Consider the following 20459-nt stretch of genomic DNA (forward strand, 5'->3'; position numbering starts at 1 on the left):
CCGGGGAACTTACCCATAATTCCAGGCACCATGGGTGTGGTAGTCTTATATTGGTTATACAAGGACTTTTTCCTTTTAAAATCAACTTTTATAATTATGATAATGATCATGAAAGGCTCTTTGGGTGTTTCCAGAGCCCCAAGCAGAGTGAAGGGGAAAGTTCCAATTGGAGAGGATGAGACTTTTTGCAGCCTGTGAAGTTACTGCATGGAGGGGCACACAAGATGTAATTAAACTTAACTTTTACATTAATGCTAATGAGCAGGAAGGACTCTAGGGGGTCTCTCCATGCTGTACTCTCAGAGGCTACTACACTGTGCAGGAGCACATCTCATCCTTTCCCATTCTTGGCACTTGCCCCTTACCTCAACCTGCTGTAAATTCACGAGTTTACCTTTTTTTTCCCCCTACAAAAATGTAGTCATTTACGAATATTTCTTATAGGTGTCCACGTGGCATATGTGTACTCTATCTTCTAATTTTTACTTGTCTCCATATTGTGAACCCTAGTGATTTAATGAAAAGTCATTTAGACCTTGCTGATTTTTAAGGTGCTATGTGCTATATCTATTACAATCCCACGTTTTACTTAATTATTTACTTTTATTTCAATCATATGTACCGATTTGTCCCTGTTACGTGTCCCAAATTCCAAAAACTTTATATGTGCACCTGGGGCTAATAGTATAAAATTAACAAGACCTTTAGGATAATTTGTAAAACATTTTATGCTGGTTATTTATATCACAAACTACACCATTGGAAGAGAGGAAAGACTTCCTACCTGTAGATGGATTGTAGCATTGAAGTGTTAATGCGTTGTACTTTATGGCACAGGATCCAACCAAGTACAGCTTTCCACCACATCCAACAGCAGTGAAATTGCTGACGTACTTGTGTGCAGAGCTTACTGAAGACCATGTCCCACTGTAGGGGTCATAACACTCTACTTCCACGGCCTCCTGTAATGTCCCTATTAGAAGAAGCATAGGCAAAATCTCTCAAGTCATCGGTGGATAATGCGGATCTCTGCACATATTATGGAGTCTCTTCAAAGAAATTCAGATTTTCTTTCAGATTTTTAAGCAGATTTCCTTACTCTCACTGAAAGAGATAAAATCTGCAACTAAATTCCACACACAAAAGAATGATCATGATTTATCAATCAGAATGCTGGAGTCATTTGTACCCGAAATGCATTGAGCCACATTTATTGAGGCATTTTTGGGCAGTTTTTCATTGTAAAGTAGACAAATTAGTAGCTGGTCTAAAGTACACTCGGAAGTCTTACTTCAGATACATCATCCAGTATGATTTATCTGATGCAGAAAAAGACTGTGGAGTCTAAGGCTAAATTCAGACGAACGTGTGCCCACCTTACCGCAGCATAGCGGGCACACGTCGTGCCGGGAAGAGGAGGAGGGGGTGAGCGCCTCCTCTCCATAGAAAAACATGGGGCCTATCTAAGGAACGGTACGGTGCCGCACGTGTGCTGCTACGCTGCCGTGCGCCCATTGCCAGCCTATGGGGGACGTATGAACGTCGGATGTATATACATCCCACAACGGCCGTCTGAAAGCAGCCTAACTCTGCACTACTCTAGTCACTTACACTTTGTTAAATCTACATTATCATGTTCAATAAATGTGGAAAATACTAAAGTAAAGTAGGATATTTCTAAATCTCATTTATCCTTACTTTATTATTGTGGAGATTTTTAGCACAAAGATCTGTCACTATAATACAGAATCTTGAAGAGTTTTCCCACCAAGCACATGGATAGGGTCTAAGTTGCTGATCGGTGGAGGTCTCAGTGATGAAACCCCCAAAGATCACAACAAAGAGGAGTCCCATGGGGTCCCAGTAACCTCCGTCGGACCTCTCGACCCCATCGGACACCTCGTTCTTGTGATATGTGGAAGTCTCATCACTGAGACCATCACTGATCAGCAAGTTATTCCCCATCCTGTATATAAGGCCTAACTTGCTTTGTGGGAAAACCACTTTAATGTTATAGCTCTTTCACAAGAAATGAATATATATTAAAACAAAGTCTATATGTATTGTTATAACCAACCTCCAATGACATATATCTCTCCATTCAGGGAAGCGCTGGCATGATTGGTCCGTGGATGAATCATAGGTGATAATGGTTTCCATATTCCTTCATTCAGTACAAAGCGCCATCCTTGACGTGTAGACCAAGAATCATCTCTAGAACCACGAGAACCACCTAGAAAGTTGGGAATTCAAAAGGAAGTGATGCTGAAGTGTGACTATGTTTGGCTACCTGTAAGCTCTAGTAGAAAATATCTGAATTATTCTCATATGCAGATCAAGCTTGTAATGCGAAAACCTTCACAGGACACAGGATAGGAGATAAGCTAAGCTGAGGATATGAATGCTCACATCTGTAGTGATCATAGTGATCATGACAACAGTGGCCTATAACTGACAAACAACTTCTAAAAGACTGCTATAATGCTGCTATAATACTGCTATAATATTGCTATAATGCTGCTATAATGCTGCTATAATACTGCTATAATACTGCTCTAATGCTGCTATAATGCTGCTATAATGCTGCTATAATGCTGCTATAATGCTGCTATAATACTGCTATAATGCTGCTATAATACTGCTATAATGCTGCTATAATACTGCTATCAGGGGCGTAACTACAGCGGTAGCAGCCATAGCAGCCGCTATGGGGACCGCAGTGTCAGGGGGCCCCGTCATCCAACCTGACACAATAAAGAATGGAGGATGTGCACCATTATATCTATATTGTACTGCATATTGTCCAGCATAATATGTATATAACATATACTGTGATGTATACATGCAGTATCTGAGCTAATTGTTTCCTCGGACTTGTAGTGCTCCAGAAGTAAAATTCTGTTTTTTCCTCTCCAGAGACGGCAGTGTTAGTTTGACATTTCTTGTTTTGTTATATATGCAGTATCTGAGATGTGTATAAGGTGTCTGTATACACTGTATGTGAGTTGCATATGGCACTGTATGTGTGTATATGCTGTGTGTGCACATGAGTGTATTTATATGTGGTTGTAACTCGCATGTGTGAGTATACTAATATGTATATTTTTTAAGTGGGTAGGGGGGCCCCATGCAGTAGCCTGCTAGGGGGCCCTGTCTCTCCTAGTTACGCCACTGTCCTCAGCCCAGGGGCGTAACTCGATGGGGTGCAGAGGGTGTGATCGCAATCGGGCCCAGGAGGTTTAGGGGGCCCATAAGGTGTCGCTTTCCAATATGAGAAGACTAGTACTACAAACCCTACATTATAGTCAGGGGGCCTGGCACATACTTTACACTGGGGCCCATCAGCTTCAAGTTACGCCACTGACTGCTATAATGCTGCTATAATGCTGCTATAATACTGCTATAATACTGATACAATACTGCTATAATGCTGCTATAATAATTCTATAATGCTGTTATAATACTGCTATAATACTGCTATAATGCTACTATAATACTGCTATAATGCTGCTATAATGCTGCTATAATGCTGCTATAATACTGATATAATGCTGCTATAATGCTGCTATAATACTGCTATAATGCTGCTATAATGCTGCTATAATGCTGCTATAATACTGCTATAATGCTGCTATAATGCTGCTATAATACTGATATAATGCTGCTATAATACTGCTAAAATACTGCTATAATACTGCTATAATACTGCTATAATGCTGCTATAATGCTGCTATAATACTGCTATAATGCTGCTATAATGCTGCTATAATGCTGCTATAATGCTGCTGTAATACTGATATAATACTGATATAATACTGATATAATACTGCTATAATGCTGCTATAATAATTCTATAATGCTGCTATAATACTGCTATAATGCTGCTATAATGCTGCTATAATACTGCTATAATACTGCTATAATGCTACTATAATACTGCTATAATGCTGCTATAATGCTGCTATAATACTGATATAATGCTGCTATAATGCTGCTATAATGCTGCTATAATACTGCTATAATGCTGCTATAATGCTGCTATAATGCTGCTATAATACTGCTATAATGCTGCTATAATACTGCTATAATTCTGCTATAATACTGCTATAATACTGCTATAATGCTGCTATAATGCTGCTATAATACTGCTATAATGCTGCTATAATACTGCTATAATACTGCTATAATGCTGCTATAATGCTGCTATAATACTGCTATAATGCTGCTATAATGCTGCTATAATACTGCTATAATACTGCTATAATGCTGCTATAATACTGCTATAATGCTGCTATAATACTGCTATAATACTGCTATAATGCTGCTATAATGCTGCTATAATACTGCTATAATGCTGCTATAATACTGATATAATGCTGCTATAATGCTGCTATAATGCTGTTATAATGCTGCTATAATGCTGCTATAATGCTGCTATAATGCTGCTATAATACTGCTATGATGCTGCTATATTACTGCTATAACACTGCTATAATGCTGCTATAATACTGCTATAATGCTGCTATAATGCTGCTATAATGCTGCTATAATGCTGCTATAATAATTCTATAATGCTGCTATAATACTGCTATAATGCTGCTATAATACTGCTATAATACTGCTATAATACTGCTATAATGCTACTATAATACTGCTATAATGCTGCTATAATGCTGCTATAATACTGATATAATGCTGCTATAATGCTGCTATAATGCTGCTATAATACTGCTATAATGCTGCTATAATACTGCTATAATGCTGCTATAATGCTGCTATAATGCTGCTATAATACTGCTATAATGCTGCTATAATACTGCTATAATGCTGCTATAATACTGCTATAATACTGCTATAATGCTGCTATAATGCTGCTATAATACTGCTATAATGCTGCTATAATACTGCTATAATACTGCTATAATGCTGCTATAATGCTGCTATAATACTGCTATAATGCTGCTATAATGCTGCTATAATACTGCTATAATACTGCTATAATACTGCTATAATGCTGCTATAATACTGCTATAATGCTGCTGTAATACTGCTATAATGCTGCTATAATACTGCTATAATACTGCTATAATGCTGCTATAATGCTGCTATAATGCTGCTATAATACTGCTATAATGCTGCTATAATACTGATATAATGCTGCTATAATGCTGCTATAATGCTGCTATAATGCTGTTATAATGCTGCTATAATGCTGCTATAATACTGCTATGATGCTGCTATATTACTGCTATAACACTGCTATAATGCTGCTATAATACTGCTATAATGCTGCTATAATGCTGCTATAATACTGCTATAATGCTGCTATAATGCTGGTCTATGCTGTTAGATAGATGTTGACCTGAAACATTTCAGTGTAATGGACGGCACACAATGGTTCTGCTCACCAGTGACGTAGACATCATTGTTCAGTGAAGTGACAGAGAATCCCCATTTATTGTAATCCGGGAAATCTGGAAGGGACATCCACGTTTCTGCAAAAATGTCAGACTGTATTAGACAATCATGACAATTTGTATGTTTAGTTTCTTCTGGTCTTTAACCCCTTAACGACCAGGACTTTTTTTTGTTATTTCATTCCAATTTTCACTCGGCACCTTCCAAAATCTATACCTTTTTTATTTTTGTATATAAATAGCTGTATGAGGGATTGTTTTCTGCATAACAAAGTGCACTTCATAGTGACAGTATTTATTATTCCATGCCTTCCATGGGAAGTGGGAAAAATATCCAAATGCTGTGAAATTGGTGAAAAAACACATTCGTGTCATTTTCTTGTGGGCTTGGATTTTAAGTCTTTCACTGTGCACCCCAAATCTCAGGTCTACTTTATTATATAGGTTTTAGAGGTTTATAATATAGCTTTATTATATAGGTTTTATAATGTTTTCATACATTTACAAAAATGAAAACCTCCTGAACAAAAAAAAATCCCTTATTTTGTCATCTTTTGGCGCTAATAACTTTGTTTCATAGGGTACAAAGCTGTATGTGGTGTCATCTTTTGCAAGTTGAGATTTACATTTTCAATGCTACCATTTTGAGGACTGTAAGGCCTTTGGATCACTTCGTGTTACATTTTTTATATGTTGCAAAATGGTGAAAAAGTGACATTTTTAACTTTGGGCACTACATTTCGTCACTGAGTTAACGGCGGGAATAATCATTTGGGACGCGGCGATACCTTACATGTTTATGATTTGTTTAATGTTTATTTATTTTTATATCAGTTCTAGGGAAAGGGGGTGATTTGAATTTTTATGGTTTTTTTAAACTTTTTTTTATTGTTTTACCCCCCCACCCCAAGGTATTTTAACCCTTGGTTGTCTTATTGGTCCCACAATATAATGACATACTACAGTATGGCAGTATATGGGTATTTTCCACATCATATATTAAAATCGCACATTGTAATAGATCGGCTAAAACAAGGCTGTCATGGTAACTGATCGCTTCTCTCTGATGTCATGATGTCATGATGATGTCATGGGGAGCTAGCACCAATCGTGGGTTTTTCCCGTGGGTGTTTGCTGCAATATGCAGCAAACACCCAACTTGTACGGAGAGGGCTCAGTCTGTGAGCCCTCTCCATACACCCGCTACTGATGTGTAACGTACTAATACGTCACACATCGGTAAAGGGTTAGATTAAGTATTACTGAGCAGAGGAAACATGTGTTGTAAGCAGTATTTTCATCTGAAATGCTAGTGTTCCTGAACTAGCAACACATGTGAAAGAGGCTTACAAAGAATGAGTCTGGTTTAGGAACTGGTGAAGTAAGGGAGAGCACATAGTTCTTCTCTGACAACATAGGATTTTATGTACAGTGGGTATGGAAAGTATTCAGACCCCTTTTAAAATTGGTAAGATCAAAAAATGTTCTTTTTTTGCTCATTAATGTACACTCTGCACCCCATATTGACAGAAAAAAACTGAAATTTAGATATATTCTGCTCATTTTTAAACAAAATTATCACATGCTCATAAGTATTCAAAGCCTTTGCTCAGTATTGAGTGGAAGAAGTTTTTGAGCTAGTACTGTACAGCCATGAGATGTCACACCTGGATGTGGGGGTTCGCAGCCTCTTCCTGGCAGATCCTCTCCAGTTCCCTCAGATTGGATGGGGAACATTGGTGGACGCCATTTTCAAGTCTCTCCAGAGATGCACAATTGGGTTTAGGTCTGGACTCTGGCTGTGCAAAGACATGTTCTGAAGCCATTGCTGTGTTTATCTTTCCTTCAATTACAACCAGTCGTCCTGTTCCTGCCCCCATATCATGATGCTGCCACCACCATGTGTCACTGCTGGGGTTGTATTTGGCAGATGATGAGCAGTGCCTGGTTTGCTCCACACATACCGCTTAGAATTAACACCAAAACAGTCAATCTGATTTCAGTCCTTCATGTGTTTTGCACACTGTATGCGGCTTTCATAAGTCTTGCACTGAGGAGAGGCTTCTGTCGGCACACTCTGCCATTAAGCCCTGCCCGGTGGAGGCTGCAGTGTTAGTTGACTTTGTGGAACTTTTCCCATCTCCTTACAGCATCCCTGGATAATCACCCACAATGATCTTGGGATTCTTCTTTACCACTCTCTCCAAGGCTCTTCTCCCATGATTGCTTAGTTAAGCTGGAGCATCAGTTTGAGGAAGAGTTGTGGTCAATCCAAACTTCTTAATTTAATGTTTATGGAGGCCACTGTGCTCCTAGGGACCTTGAGTGCCGCAGAAATTCTTTTGTAATCTCTGAGCTCCTTGGGCAGTTCTGTAGACCTCATGATTCTCATATGCCCTGACAAGTACAGTTAGTTGTGAGGTTTTATATAGACAGGTGTGTGCCTTTACTAATCCAGTCCAATCAGTTTTAATTAAACACAGCTGGGCTCCAATGATGGAGTAGAACCATCTCAAGGATGATTAGAAGGAAATGGACAGCATGTGAGTGAAATTTGAGTATCACAGCATAAATCTGAATACTTATGACCATGTGATATTTCAGTTTTTCTTGTTTAATAAGTTAGCAAAAATATCTATATTTCTGTTTTTATTGTCAAGATGGGGCGCATAAATGAGGGGAATAAACCTTTTTTTGATCTTACCAATTGGCTGCAATGAATCAAAAAGTGAAAAATTTAAGGAAGCCTAAATACTTTCCACACCCACGGTATAATTATCAGATCATCAAATTACTCACTGGTTTTGGGATTGTAAAAAGCAAAGTTTGCAGATGTCCTAGGAGGTTCATCATCATCTTCGTCCTCATCGTCTTCATCTTCCAAGACCTTTCCCCCTATAACTACCAATACTTGCTGAAGAGATACTGAATTCTGCTCGCTATGATCCTTTGTCACCTAAAAAAATACATTGAATTAAAAAAATACTTTCACCCTTAGTGTTTTACTAAGATGTTCTCATTCAACTTGTGGATAATCCTTTCCGGTCATTGAGTTATCCAGCTATCATTACCAGTGTTAACACAGCTACAATTCAGTCATAGCTGAGAGAGGTGACACACATCTGAAAGGTGACAGGTGTGAGAAATGTGACACGAGACGTAACCGATAACTGGCGGAGGGTGAGAAGAGATATAGCTGAAGAGATTAGTCAAGTGTCTGATGATAGCCTTGACAGGTGATACGGGTCATAAAAGTAACAAAGCTTGGGCAGCTGATCCTTGTACAGGGACAGCTCAGGTGTGGGGGCTGACACTGATGGCTGATGACACATCATTACAATGCTGTACAGGTTAACACGCTAGTGAAAGGTGACACAGATGTTAAAGGTTATAACAGATGTAAGAGTTACATGTAAAATGACCAGGGGCAGAGTTAGCGAGAGGGTCATGTCTATGATACCAAAGGTCATGTGCGGACTGGAGACATCTGTTACTTTCAGTCTTGGTTCTGATGTTTCTAATGGCTTAAAGGAAACCTACTATGAAGAATCTACCATTAGAAGTAGATCTGATGGTAGATTCCTCCTGCTGCCTCTGCCCTAATCTATAGTTTAATAATCCTGGAACCTAACCTAACTTGTTAAAAACTTTATTTTAGTAATATGTAAATTAACTGCAGAGAACTGAGCTCCCAATGCCCGGCCAAGCTAGTACACGCCCCAGTAGCCTCTGCAGTTAATTTACATATGACTAAAATAAAGTTTTTAACAAGTTAGGTTCCAGGATTATTACCGTAATTTACAGATTAGGGCAGAGGCAGGAGGAATCTACCATCACATCTACTTCTCATAGATCTACAATCAGATCTACTTCTGATGGTAGATTTCTCATGGTAGGTTTACTTTAACTCTTTATAGATAATCCCTAGATAGGCCTATCTCCTTACATAACTGAATCACCAAGGGAAATATTCTGTAGATATAGCAAGAGTTAATTTTTAGCTTCTTTTCTTTCTATATGCTGTGTTCAGGCCATCAGATACACCGCTCACTAGAGGAGAATGAGGGATCAAAAAAGGTACATAGAAACTGCTTTACCTAAATTCACCACAATTTCCCTTTTATTTTTTATATGTGTAGGGGGCATGAATTAAAACATTTTTCTGATATAGTTTATTAGGGGATTTTGTGGTCTTTTATTAAAAATATACATTGAAAACAAGCCCTTGCCCTCCTCTGTAAAAGCCCATTATTGTGTAAGAGTCATCTTCATCCTGTGCTATACAGAATGAAGATGGCTCACAGGTCTATCTATAATGTTTGCCATCTCAATGCTGCTGCCTACATGTATATTCACAGCTAAATATTTGTTTATTTTTTGTTTATTTAGACTGTCATCTCTGACAATATGTCACTTCACAGACTAGCAATCTGCCAGGAGTGAGGAGAGCCAGACAGTCAGAGCTTACAGTGTATCACATGGAAACTTCCTATTTACTATAAAATGTCAATGTAAATCTGTCTGTGACACATGGTGACCTCTGATGACCCACTATCTAGTTCTCCTTTCTCTCAGCAGATTGCTAGTGTGTGAAGAGATGATGCTGGCTAACAAAGAATAAACAGTTTACTTAATGCAGGGAAAGATTTTGCTGTAAATTTATGTGTAGGCAGCAGCAGAAGTATTGCAGATATTAAACAGTGAGCTGTCATCATTCTGTATAGCACAGGAGGAAGATGGCTTTTGAACAGAAATTGGCATTTACAGACCAGGGCTGGGGAAGCTTTCAAGATAGAATTTTCATGAGAGCTCACAAAATCCCCTAATAAAATATATCAGAAAATTGTTCAGTTATAACTTGCGCTTTTCATTTCTACTGAAAAAAAATAGGTTAGGAGGTTTAGTTACACGTGAAATCAAAAACTGGCCATTGGTTACTATATCAAATTTGTTTCCATGCAAGTTGACAGAAATAGAGGTGCAAAATCCCACGGGAAGTCATGACACCAGCTGCAATCTATCAGTAATCAGAAAGTAAAAAACTTGGTGAAATATGATATCAACTGCTCTACCTGATGACTTTTCACGCCCCTCTTTCTTTATAAATTCAATACTTTTTCTATATGTCATTTCTCATTATTAGACAGAACATAATTTATGGACTTTATTTGTTTACCAGTGAGGATTTTATGGATTGTTACCAACATCTAGTAAGAAATTCACGTCAATAGCAACCTTAGAAATATTTACTTGTTTGACCCGTTCAATACTTACCGTATTTTTGGGACTATAAGGTGCATCGGATTATAAGTCGCACCATCAATCACTGCCTGCTAAAACATCTAGGTTCATAAATAAGGCACACCTTATTATTGGGATGAATGACCAGCAGGTGGCAGACCTGTGCACTGTTCAAGGCAGCTGTTGTCTGTAAGTACAGTTACATATTTAAGGCGCACTGGACTATAAGGCGCACCTTTGATATCTGAGAAAATCAAAGGATTTTTTGTGCGCCTTATAGTCCAAAAATCTGGTATTTGTGCTGCTGTATCTGCCTTAGTATTAGTAAACCCATACCACAGTACAATTATTTATTTTAGAACGGACTGTATATAGCATTACTTACTTTAGGGGACACCTCCAAAGAATTATTTACTTCAGGGAGTATAATGTACTTAATTATATAATTTGTTTCGAGGACACAATGGGGCAGATTTATCAAGCTGTCTGAAAGTCAGAATATTTCTAGTTGCCCATGGAAACCAATCACAGCTCAGCTTTCATTTTACCAATGCTCATGAATATTTTGAAGGGGAGCTGTGATTGGTTGCCATGGACAACTAGAAATATTCTGAGTTTCAGACAGCTTGATAAATCTGCTCCAATGAATTGTAATATTTCTTGAGCGCCTATGACATCACATGTGAATGGATACAATAAGGTGCTATGACTCCTATTATACCTAGACCTATAGAGGCCTCTCCTTTCGTGTAGGCTTGAACTGGTAAAATAACTATATGAGTACAATACCTGCCCAAGGTTCCTGCTGACCAATGCTCGGCATGTTTCTGATTCACTTATCAATGGCTCAGCATCCATTAATTCTTGAAGGTAGTGATCAGTCAGGCTTGATAACCTGGCCATACTGAGGAGCTCGGGGAGGTAGTGAGCCCTGCTCTCCACATCTTGTCTAACCCATAGAAGAACTGCCTTTGCCCGACTCTGATCTTCTTTTACTTGTAACAGAGGATCCCCTAAGTAGTGAAGCAGACGCTCAGGGGGCAACAATAGAAATTCTTCCTCCTGGGATACAGCCTCAAAATTCTCTTGTAGAAAAGACCAAGCCTTTGCTGTAACTTCAGGGCAGCCGTGAGTTTCACCAAATTCCCATATACCCAGGCAATTGGTGGCATCCATCTGTTGCTGCAAATACCGGATACATACTTTTCGGACTGCAGAGAAATGAAGCTGGTTGGAGATACGGATTAGTCCTTCTACATTGCTTTGGTTTATGGTGAGACGACCAGTGTAAGCAAAATTAATCAAAGTCTCTAAAAAATCTGGATCCACATCTTTGATCTCCACATGTGCTGAAATGCTTTCTTGGAAGCTTCCAGTGAACATGGCATGGAAATATTGGCTGCAGAGAGCCAACACTGCACGATGGCAGGGAAACTGCCGTCCTTGTACTATCAATGTAACATCAGAGAGCTGTGGATTGAACCTCAGGGACTGAAGACCCGCTAGAATGGAATCCGAATGAGAGGGGAGACAGAATTCCAGGTCATCGATGTTCCTCACCATGCTGTCCTCTGAGGGGTCTTCACAATAGGATACTCCTGAACCAATAGATTTAAAGAAAAATATAACATTATGGTGGATAATAGCGAAGTAAACACAGGAGAACTGCAAGGGCTTATTCACATGGCCGTCTGCGGGGACTTACATGCGGCTGCAAATTTGCGGCCACATGTACGTCCCCATAGACGGCAATAGCGGCACGGCAGGGATCCGGTGCCACACATGTGTAGCACCAATCCGAGCCGCACAACACAAAAAGATAGAGCATGGTCTATCTTTCGGCGTCTGTGCGGCCGTGTCCCGCTATTCTCTATGGAGGGAGGAGGGGTCACCTCCTCCTCCACTCCAGCACACGGCGGGCATACCGCGTGTGAATGTACCCTAATACTAATATTCTTTTTTAATAATCTCAATTGAAACATACAAAATGTATCATAGGTTATTTGTATTTAATGACATACATCCCAAACTACCTGCCAATGGGTACATCCTAGGAAAGACGCATATATTATCTAAATACGTGAAATGGATGGAACTCATCCATATTAAAATTAAATATGAAATAATTGACTATAACCAAGGAAGGCAATATTTATTAAAGTTGGAGCTTTGTCTTCTTTAGTATTCACCTTTCTATTACAATACTAAAAAAAGCCCTGGCCAATTATACAGTATGTGGTCCGCGACTGAAGGACATTAGATTACAGATAACCCCTAGTTACAGACAGACCTCTCTGGCCACTGTGACCTGTGGTGAAGTCTCTTTACTTTACTCCCAGGCTGCAATGGTCAGCTGTAAGGGGTCTGTAATGAAGCTTTATTAATAATCCGTGTTTCCATGACACCACAAAACTTTAAGAATCGAATTGTTCCTGGGTCAAAAAAAGGTATATTTTACAAATATAAAATATATGTTTCCCCAACCCAAAGAACCTATCTTGTACATAACCCGAAGACTACCTGTACAGTTATTAAGTTAATCTCAATATAAAAGACAAAACTTTTCCATCAATTTTCAAACTTTCCTTCAATTTTGCAGAAGTTGGATAGAAGGAGGGCCTGAAATATTTAAAGCTGCGGGACCTATTTCTGTTCTGTTGTATATGATACAGCTTACATAATTAAGTATTCAGACCCCTTTAAACTTTTTACTCTTTGTTTCATTGCCGCCAATTTGTAAGAAAAAAAAGTTAATATTTTTTATGTCTATTACTGTGCACTCTGCTCCCTATCTGGAGAAACAAAAACAGAAATGTAGATATTTTAGCACATTTATTATGTGAGTTAAATATGAGTGTCACAGCAAAGGCTTTGAATACTTATCACCATGTGACACTTCAGTTTTTGTTAGCAAATAAATAAATTAGCAAAAATATCTACATTTCTGTTTTTTTTCTGTCAAGATGGGGACAGAGTGTACATTAATGGGCAGAAAAATAACTTTTTTTGATCTTACCAAATTGCTGTAATGAAACAAAGAGTAAAAACTTAAAAGGGGTTTGAAAAAATCCTCTTTGTAATTGCTAAAATTACACGACTTGAGAAAGTGTAGTCTTTGTGCCTGGCTGCTCCCCCGTCCTATGATTTGTACTAAAGAAAGAAGTTTTTATGGTGAGGGCCACTTTAATCTTCAAGCAAAACATTGCTGATATCACTGAACCCAAAGGTTGTATTCTACCTACATTAGGTTATTTGTGAAGATACCACAACTGAGTGATTGAACTAATACAGGCGAAAGAAAGCTGCAGGAGGGCTCACATAGATTTAATATATCAAAATATCATCATAATATAATTAAAAGAAGGAAAAACAAGAAAAACACAGGGGAAAAGAGAGGGGGATTTAGTCTGTTCCCCAAACACAATTAGATAATGTACCCCTGTGTGGTTATAAACACCAGGTCAACTGCCCAGGGAGACCATAATTATATTACATATTGTACTCCAGACGAAGGCTCTGTAAGAGGCGAAACACGCATCGGGGTCGCAGTCATCCCCGGACATTGGAGCTGCATACACCCTCTATTTGGTAAGGACTGGCTTCTTTCACCACAATTGCCCTTTCCTCCTGTCGATTGTACATTTCAACACTACGCACAAGCGAATTCCTTTGCTCTAACTATAATAAGGAGGTTAAGGTGGGTTCTGTGTTCCACTATTTAACCAGTCCATGTGCTTATTTTTACTACATATCTCCATTATATGTCTGGGCATGACTGCCCTTTTTCTGTGCACCATCTGTATGTACCTTGCATCAATTTATGGGGGTCATTTACTAAGGGCCCGATTCGCGTTTTCCCGACGTGTTAACCTAATATTTCTGATTTGCGACGATTTTTCCTGAATTGCCCCGGGTTTTTGGTGCATGTGATCAGAATGTGGCGGATTGGCGCCGGCGTGCATGTGACGGAAATCGGGGGGCGTGGCCGAACGAAAACCCGACGGATTTGGAGAAACCACCGCATTTAAAAAAAAAAGTGTTGCTCGACACGCACTTACCTTCACCAGGAATAGGATCGTGTACTCCGGCGGACCTCGGCGGACTTCAGCGCAGAAGCGACGCCTGGTGGACGTTGGAGGAACTGCCTTAGTGAATCGCCAGAAGAGCCGAATCCACCGCAGAGAACGCGCCGCTGGATCGTGAATGGGCCGGGTAAGTAAATCTGCGTCTATGTGTCTTTTATCATGTAGTGTTATTGAATTCACGTCAATAAAGATTGTATTAATTTTTATTCTCACATAGACAATGTAGAAAACAAGACATTTCCCTATGAAATGAATGACCATGATGCTAGAATGAGTGGAGCTGGGGTCACTCTCTGCACTAGTTCTAAATTCTGGCAGTATGATCCACATTCAGTTTTGGTTTGAAAAACTGCAATAAAATGTCTGAATGTGTGAACACACCCTAATTCCAGTCTTCACAGCCAGGTTTACTGAAGTCATTATCACACTAAATTTGTCATTGGTATCATTTTTAGTTCTGGCCCTCATCGGTCATTTTCCTGGCAGTTAGTGTAGGTGTCCTATCCAGGATGTTAATTTTAGAATCTTACATAAATACATAAATGTGGCACAATAATTGCACTTCTGATACTCTTTTGTGACCCCGGTTTTGTCTGATAAACTTACAGTATGCAAAAAGGGCCTATAAAAACAGCACTTCCATAATATGTATCTGTCATTTATGTTCTTCTTATTAGTAGGAAAGAGTTAGCTAATAAAAATAATTTTAAAAAATTAAAGGGGTATTCCAGGAATCAGCATAATTCATATACAAATTGGTCCTTAACCCCATAACGACCGGGCCCTTTTTAGTTTTTTCACTTCCATTTTTCACTCACCACCTTCAAGAATCTATAACTTTTTTTATTTTTCCACATAAAGAGCTCTGTGATGGCTTATTTTTTGCGTAACAAATTGCACTTCATAGTGATGGTATTTATTCTTCCATGCCGTGTACTGGGAAGTGGGAAAAAAATTCCAAATGCAGTGAAAAAGGTGAAAAAAACGCATTTGCGACGTTTTCTTGTGGGCTTGGACTTTACAGCTCTCACTGTGCGCCCCAAATGACAGCTCTACTTTACTCTTTGGGTCGTTGCAATCATGGGGATAGCAAATTTGTATGGGTTTTATAATGTTTTCATCTTCTGGCGCCAATAACTTTTTTATACTTTGGTGTACAGAGCTAAGGTTGGTGTCATTTTTTGCGACTTTTGATGGCGTTTTCATTGCTATAATTTTTAGGACTGTGTGACCTTTTTATCACTTTTTATTGACTATAATATATTTCAAAATGGCAAAAAAGTGCCATTTTCGACTTTGGGCGCTATTTTCCGTTACTGGGTGAAACGCAGTGAAAAACCGTTATTATATTTTGATAGAGCGGCATTTTCGGACGTGTCGATAGCTAATGTGTTAGTGATTTTTACTGTTTATTAATATTTATATCAGTTCTAGGGAAAGGGGGGTGAATTTGCAGTTTTTTTTATTTTTACTTTGTACTTTAACCCTAGGTTGTCTGATCGACCCAATCATATACTGCTATACTACAGTATTTTCCTCCTCATTCATTACAATGTGCTGATAGCAGAAAAATGCTGTGACATAGACTGTAATGAAGAATTAAAATGCTACTGGCCCTTTATTCAGTCCGTTAATTTCCTCCGTGCGGTCCGTTGCGGAGCAGACACAGGACGGCAGATGGCCGCTGGTCACATGTCCACATCACATGTCCTGCACCTGCCTGGGCAGGTCATGTGATCAGCACTACATTTGGCTGTAGTCGGTTGGTTGCAGTACATCCAGTATGGCCAGTGTTGTGGTGATGGCAGTTACACATCATTACTATGGTAACAGAGCAAGAAAACCTGTTATATCATCACTGGGAGCAGAACATAAGAGGGGGGGGGGGGAGGAGTTACTGAGAACTAAAGGATCTTGGGACTTGTAGTTTCCAGTGTCAGCCATCCTGGTGATAACTCTGCCTACTTTAGAGAGACAATAAAATTTTGTAAATCATAAAATCAAACTATTTAAGCTCCATTTTGTGACTAATGACATTGAGTTTTGTGACATTCATTTATTTATAGCAACATGGGTTTTGTATCAGACATTCATATTCCTGTAATACCCCTTTAAGTTCTGTAATTTCCCTAGGAATTATTTCCTTTCTTGGGGAACTGGGGTGCATAAAATATGTGTGCATGCTGAAAATGTAACATACTACTTTTATCCATTTTGTCTACAGAGGGTTTCCAATATATGGATATGGATTTATCTGTATCAAGTGGACTGGCATGCCATAATTCAATTTCTGCAAAGACTACTGTATAGGGGGACATTTATCATACGCCGACATACAAGTGTATGATAAAGTCTCCACCCCTCCAGAAGTGTATTTGGTGGGGTGGCTGAGCCAGTGTACAATTCTAAAGTTGTGTGGCAGCCTGCATGAAAGTTTCCAGGCTGTAGTAAGTACGCAGTGCCCCTCCACTGCCGGACAATTCCCCCTTCACGACCCTCACTTGACGTCAAAGTGGTATAAGAGGAAAATCGTCCCACATTACTGGAGGTTCGTTAGTAATTGTGGTTATATCAGGGCTTGTACGTGAAAAAAAAACTGTCCTAATGTCCCCTATGAGCAGTAGTGGATTATAATATAGGTATCCCTATAGGTGACCATGGGCCACCCAAACCAGCCACCACATTTTATATTCAGAAGGACCTTCACCCATGAAATCCATGAACATATGTTCCTGATGTCAATAGACATGTACACAAGTTCTATATATATGTATGTTTAGCTATCTATATGTCTATCTTTCTATCTATCAATGCAAACCAAAGAAGCTTTATTGGTAAGACCAAATACAAGTTAGCATTGCCAAAGCATTTACAAAATATTGGATTGTGGGGGATGGGGTGATGGGGAAGAGGACCATGGGGAACAGGATGATGGGGGACATGGATTGTGGGGGGTTATAGTTCATGGTTTTATATATGTCCTTGGTATCACATGTCTCTCAGCCTATGGCAGGCAGTGGCATATTGTGCGACTATGGTCATTGTGGTCTCTTCTTCCACCAGCAGGGTGGATCTTCTCTCCTTCCTCCATGGAGCTGCAGTCCGGTAGGAGTCTCCTGAAGTGAAACTTTGTGGGTTAAAATTCAAAGCCAGAAGAGCTTTGAGATACTTATTTTTGGTATAAGTTATAGACCCCCTAACATCTCTGAGGAAATAGAGGGTCACCTATATAAACAGATGGAGCGGGCTTCACAGGAGGGGACAGTAGTGATCATGGGAGACTTTAACTTTACAAATATAAATTGGGGTCAGGGCTCATCTTAAGGGGAGACATTTTATCAACTTTCTTCAGGATAATTTTATGGTGCAGCTTGTAGAAGATCACACAAAAGGTGACGCATTGTTGGACCTTGTGATTTCTAACAATGAGGAGATTGTCCAAAATGTCAGTATCCGGGAACCCCTTGGGAACAGCGATAATAACATAATTATTTTCCTCTTAAACTGTAAAAAGCAAAAACAGGTGGGAAAATCGAAAGTATTTCGAAGCCTAAATTAAGAAGCCTAATTTCCAGAAATATGATATAGACTGGGATCAGATACTGTCATGTGATGATACTAATGTTACATGGGAGAAATTTAAATCTATCCTGGGTCATTATACTTCTAAATTTATTCCAAAAGGTAACAAGTATAGACGGGCTAGATTACACCCCGCATGGCTTACAGCTACAGTTAAAAGGGCAATTAATGAGAAAAAGAGGGCATTTAAAAAATATAAATCTGACGGGTCACCTGAGGCTTTTTTACTATTTACAAAAAAACTTACCAAAATCTGTAAGAAGGAAATAAAATCAGCCAAAATACAAAATGAGAGACAAGTGGCCAAAGATAGCAAAACAAAAAAAGTATATCAATAGAAAAAACTGGGTCAGAGCAGGTTGGACCCCTTTATTCTGAAAATGGGGCATCGGTGACTGGAGACCAAGAGAAGGCGGAGATACTTGATGGGTTTTTTAGCTCCGTTTATACATTAGAAGAAAGAACTTCTGACTTTGGTGGTGCCAGTGCGGGTCATGCATCCTGTAATATACTAGACTGGCTGAATGTAGACATGACGAACTGAGAAAGCTGACATTTTTGTGTTAAATCTGCAGAGAGGAGTCGTGGCTGGAACAAACAGCCAAGTAGAAGAAGAAGATGAAGGACTCTCTCCGATATGATACATTCATTGATTATTTATGCATTATCTGATTTGCAGTAATTGCTGGTATGAACTTGCAATTTTGGACTTAATACTGAATATTTTACACTGAGCTTGGTTCTACTTTTATGTACCGTATTTAGCTGGGTAATGGCTCTGCATGTATGTACTGGGCTTGGTTCTGGTTCTGTAGTGTTGTATAGAACTTACTTCTGGGACTGTATTTATGGTATGAACTTGGCTCATACCTTCTGGATATATGCAAGTAACACTGTATTTTTGTATTTATTATGATTTAGTAAAGGGGATGTTGTTTTTGCATATATATGCATTAATATGCGGATTAAATCACTTTTTGATATAAATATGTTTATTCAAATACTATATTAGTATAAAGTGCATTTTAAATATTGAAATAGTTGAGTAGGAATCATTGCTTGCATGCTACATGACAGTATTCTTGCTCCCAAAGTTGGGAGCCTGTTAAAAATTTTAATCCCACCACTGGTAATACATCTTTTTGACAGGAAAATGGCAGATGCGATTCACTGTTCAAGTGCAAGCTTTGGGGCAAAACATATACAAGGGCAGATTTATCAAGTTGTCTGAAAGTCAGAATATTTCTAGTTGTCCATGGCAACCTATCACAGCTCCCCTTTAAAATATTCCTTGAAAGCTGAGCTGTGACTGGTTGCCATGGGCAACTAGAAATATTCTGACTTTCAGACAGCTTGATAAATCTGCCCCATAGTGTTTGCATGGGTTTCCTCTGGGTCCTCCGGTTTCCTCCCACACTCCAAAACATACAGGTAGGTTGATTAGATTATGAGCTCCATTGGGGACAGGGACCAATTTGGCAAACTCTGTGCAGCGCTGTGTAATCTGTGTGCGCTATATAAATAAAGGAATTATTATTATTATTATATACAAACTAAATTGATCAAAATTTGTTAAGTCTACAAAGAATTAAGACTGATTATAATAAATAACTGTCTTGCAAGGCAGACTAGTTAAAAATAGCAAGAGCAAGGCTTCTAGAGAAGAAAATACCATATTCAGAGTCAGTAAGGAATTTTTCTTCCTAATACAGGACAATATGGGGCAAATATATTTGGAATCTGATTTATCAGGGGCTATGTTTGTGTAAACTGGATTTCTCTCCATACTCCATTTCATGTGTTATATACCTAAAAATTAAAGGGGTTGTCTGATTGTTTTTAAAATTCTGGAGGTAAGCTGTGGAGGGATTTAAAAAAACAAACAAACCAGTGTCACACCGTGCCATGCTGCGCTAAGGTCAGCTTCTGGTTCTGGCCACGTCCACCTGTCCCGATATCTCAGCGCATGATACAGCACTGGGAATAGGGATGGGTGGGCATGACCTCAGTGCAGCTTCCGTGCCCATATAAACAAACAGGGGCACAGCCCGGTGAGACAGTGGAGCGGTATACCGGGAGAAACGCAGGAGGTGACTACAGGTTTGTTTGTAGTCCCCAACCCAACTCTGGAATT

The 20459-nt window shown here is 39.1% G+C and overlaps 1 protein-coding gene across 2 annotated transcripts in view; it reads right to left on the reverse strand.

Annotated features, from left to right (window-relative positions):
* The window catches only part of KLHL30 (kelch like family member 30), a 42273-nt gene that overhangs the window by 10214 nt on the left and 11600 nt on the right, over nt 1-20459 (reverse strand). Inside the window, exons 1-6 of one of the 2 annotated variants that reach the window (XM_072143255.1) lie at nt 16359-16458; nt 11448-12256; nt 8217-8373; nt 5409-5495; nt 2078-2233; nt 785-973 (exon numbers count right to left, since the gene is read on the reverse strand). In XM_072143255.1, the coding sequence (XP_071999356.1) occupies nt 785-973; nt 2078-2233; nt 5409-5495; nt 8217-8373; nt 11448-12221 (1363 nt within the window). In that variant the 5' untranslated portion in view covers nt 12222-12256; nt 16359-16458. Of the gene's footprint in view, nt 1-784; nt 974-2077; nt 2234-5408; nt 5496-8216; nt 8374-11447; nt 12257-16358; nt 16459-20459 lie in introns of those variants that run through there. The other variant, XM_072143254.1, reaches the window with a different exon arrangement.

The sequence above is a fragment of the Engystomops pustulosus genome, chromosome 3, assembly GCF_040894005.1.
Source record: "Engystomops pustulosus chromosome 3, aEngPut4.maternal, whole genome shotgun sequence".
NCBI lineage: Eukaryota > Metazoa > Chordata > Amphibia > Anura > Leptodactylidae > Engystomops > Engystomops pustulosus.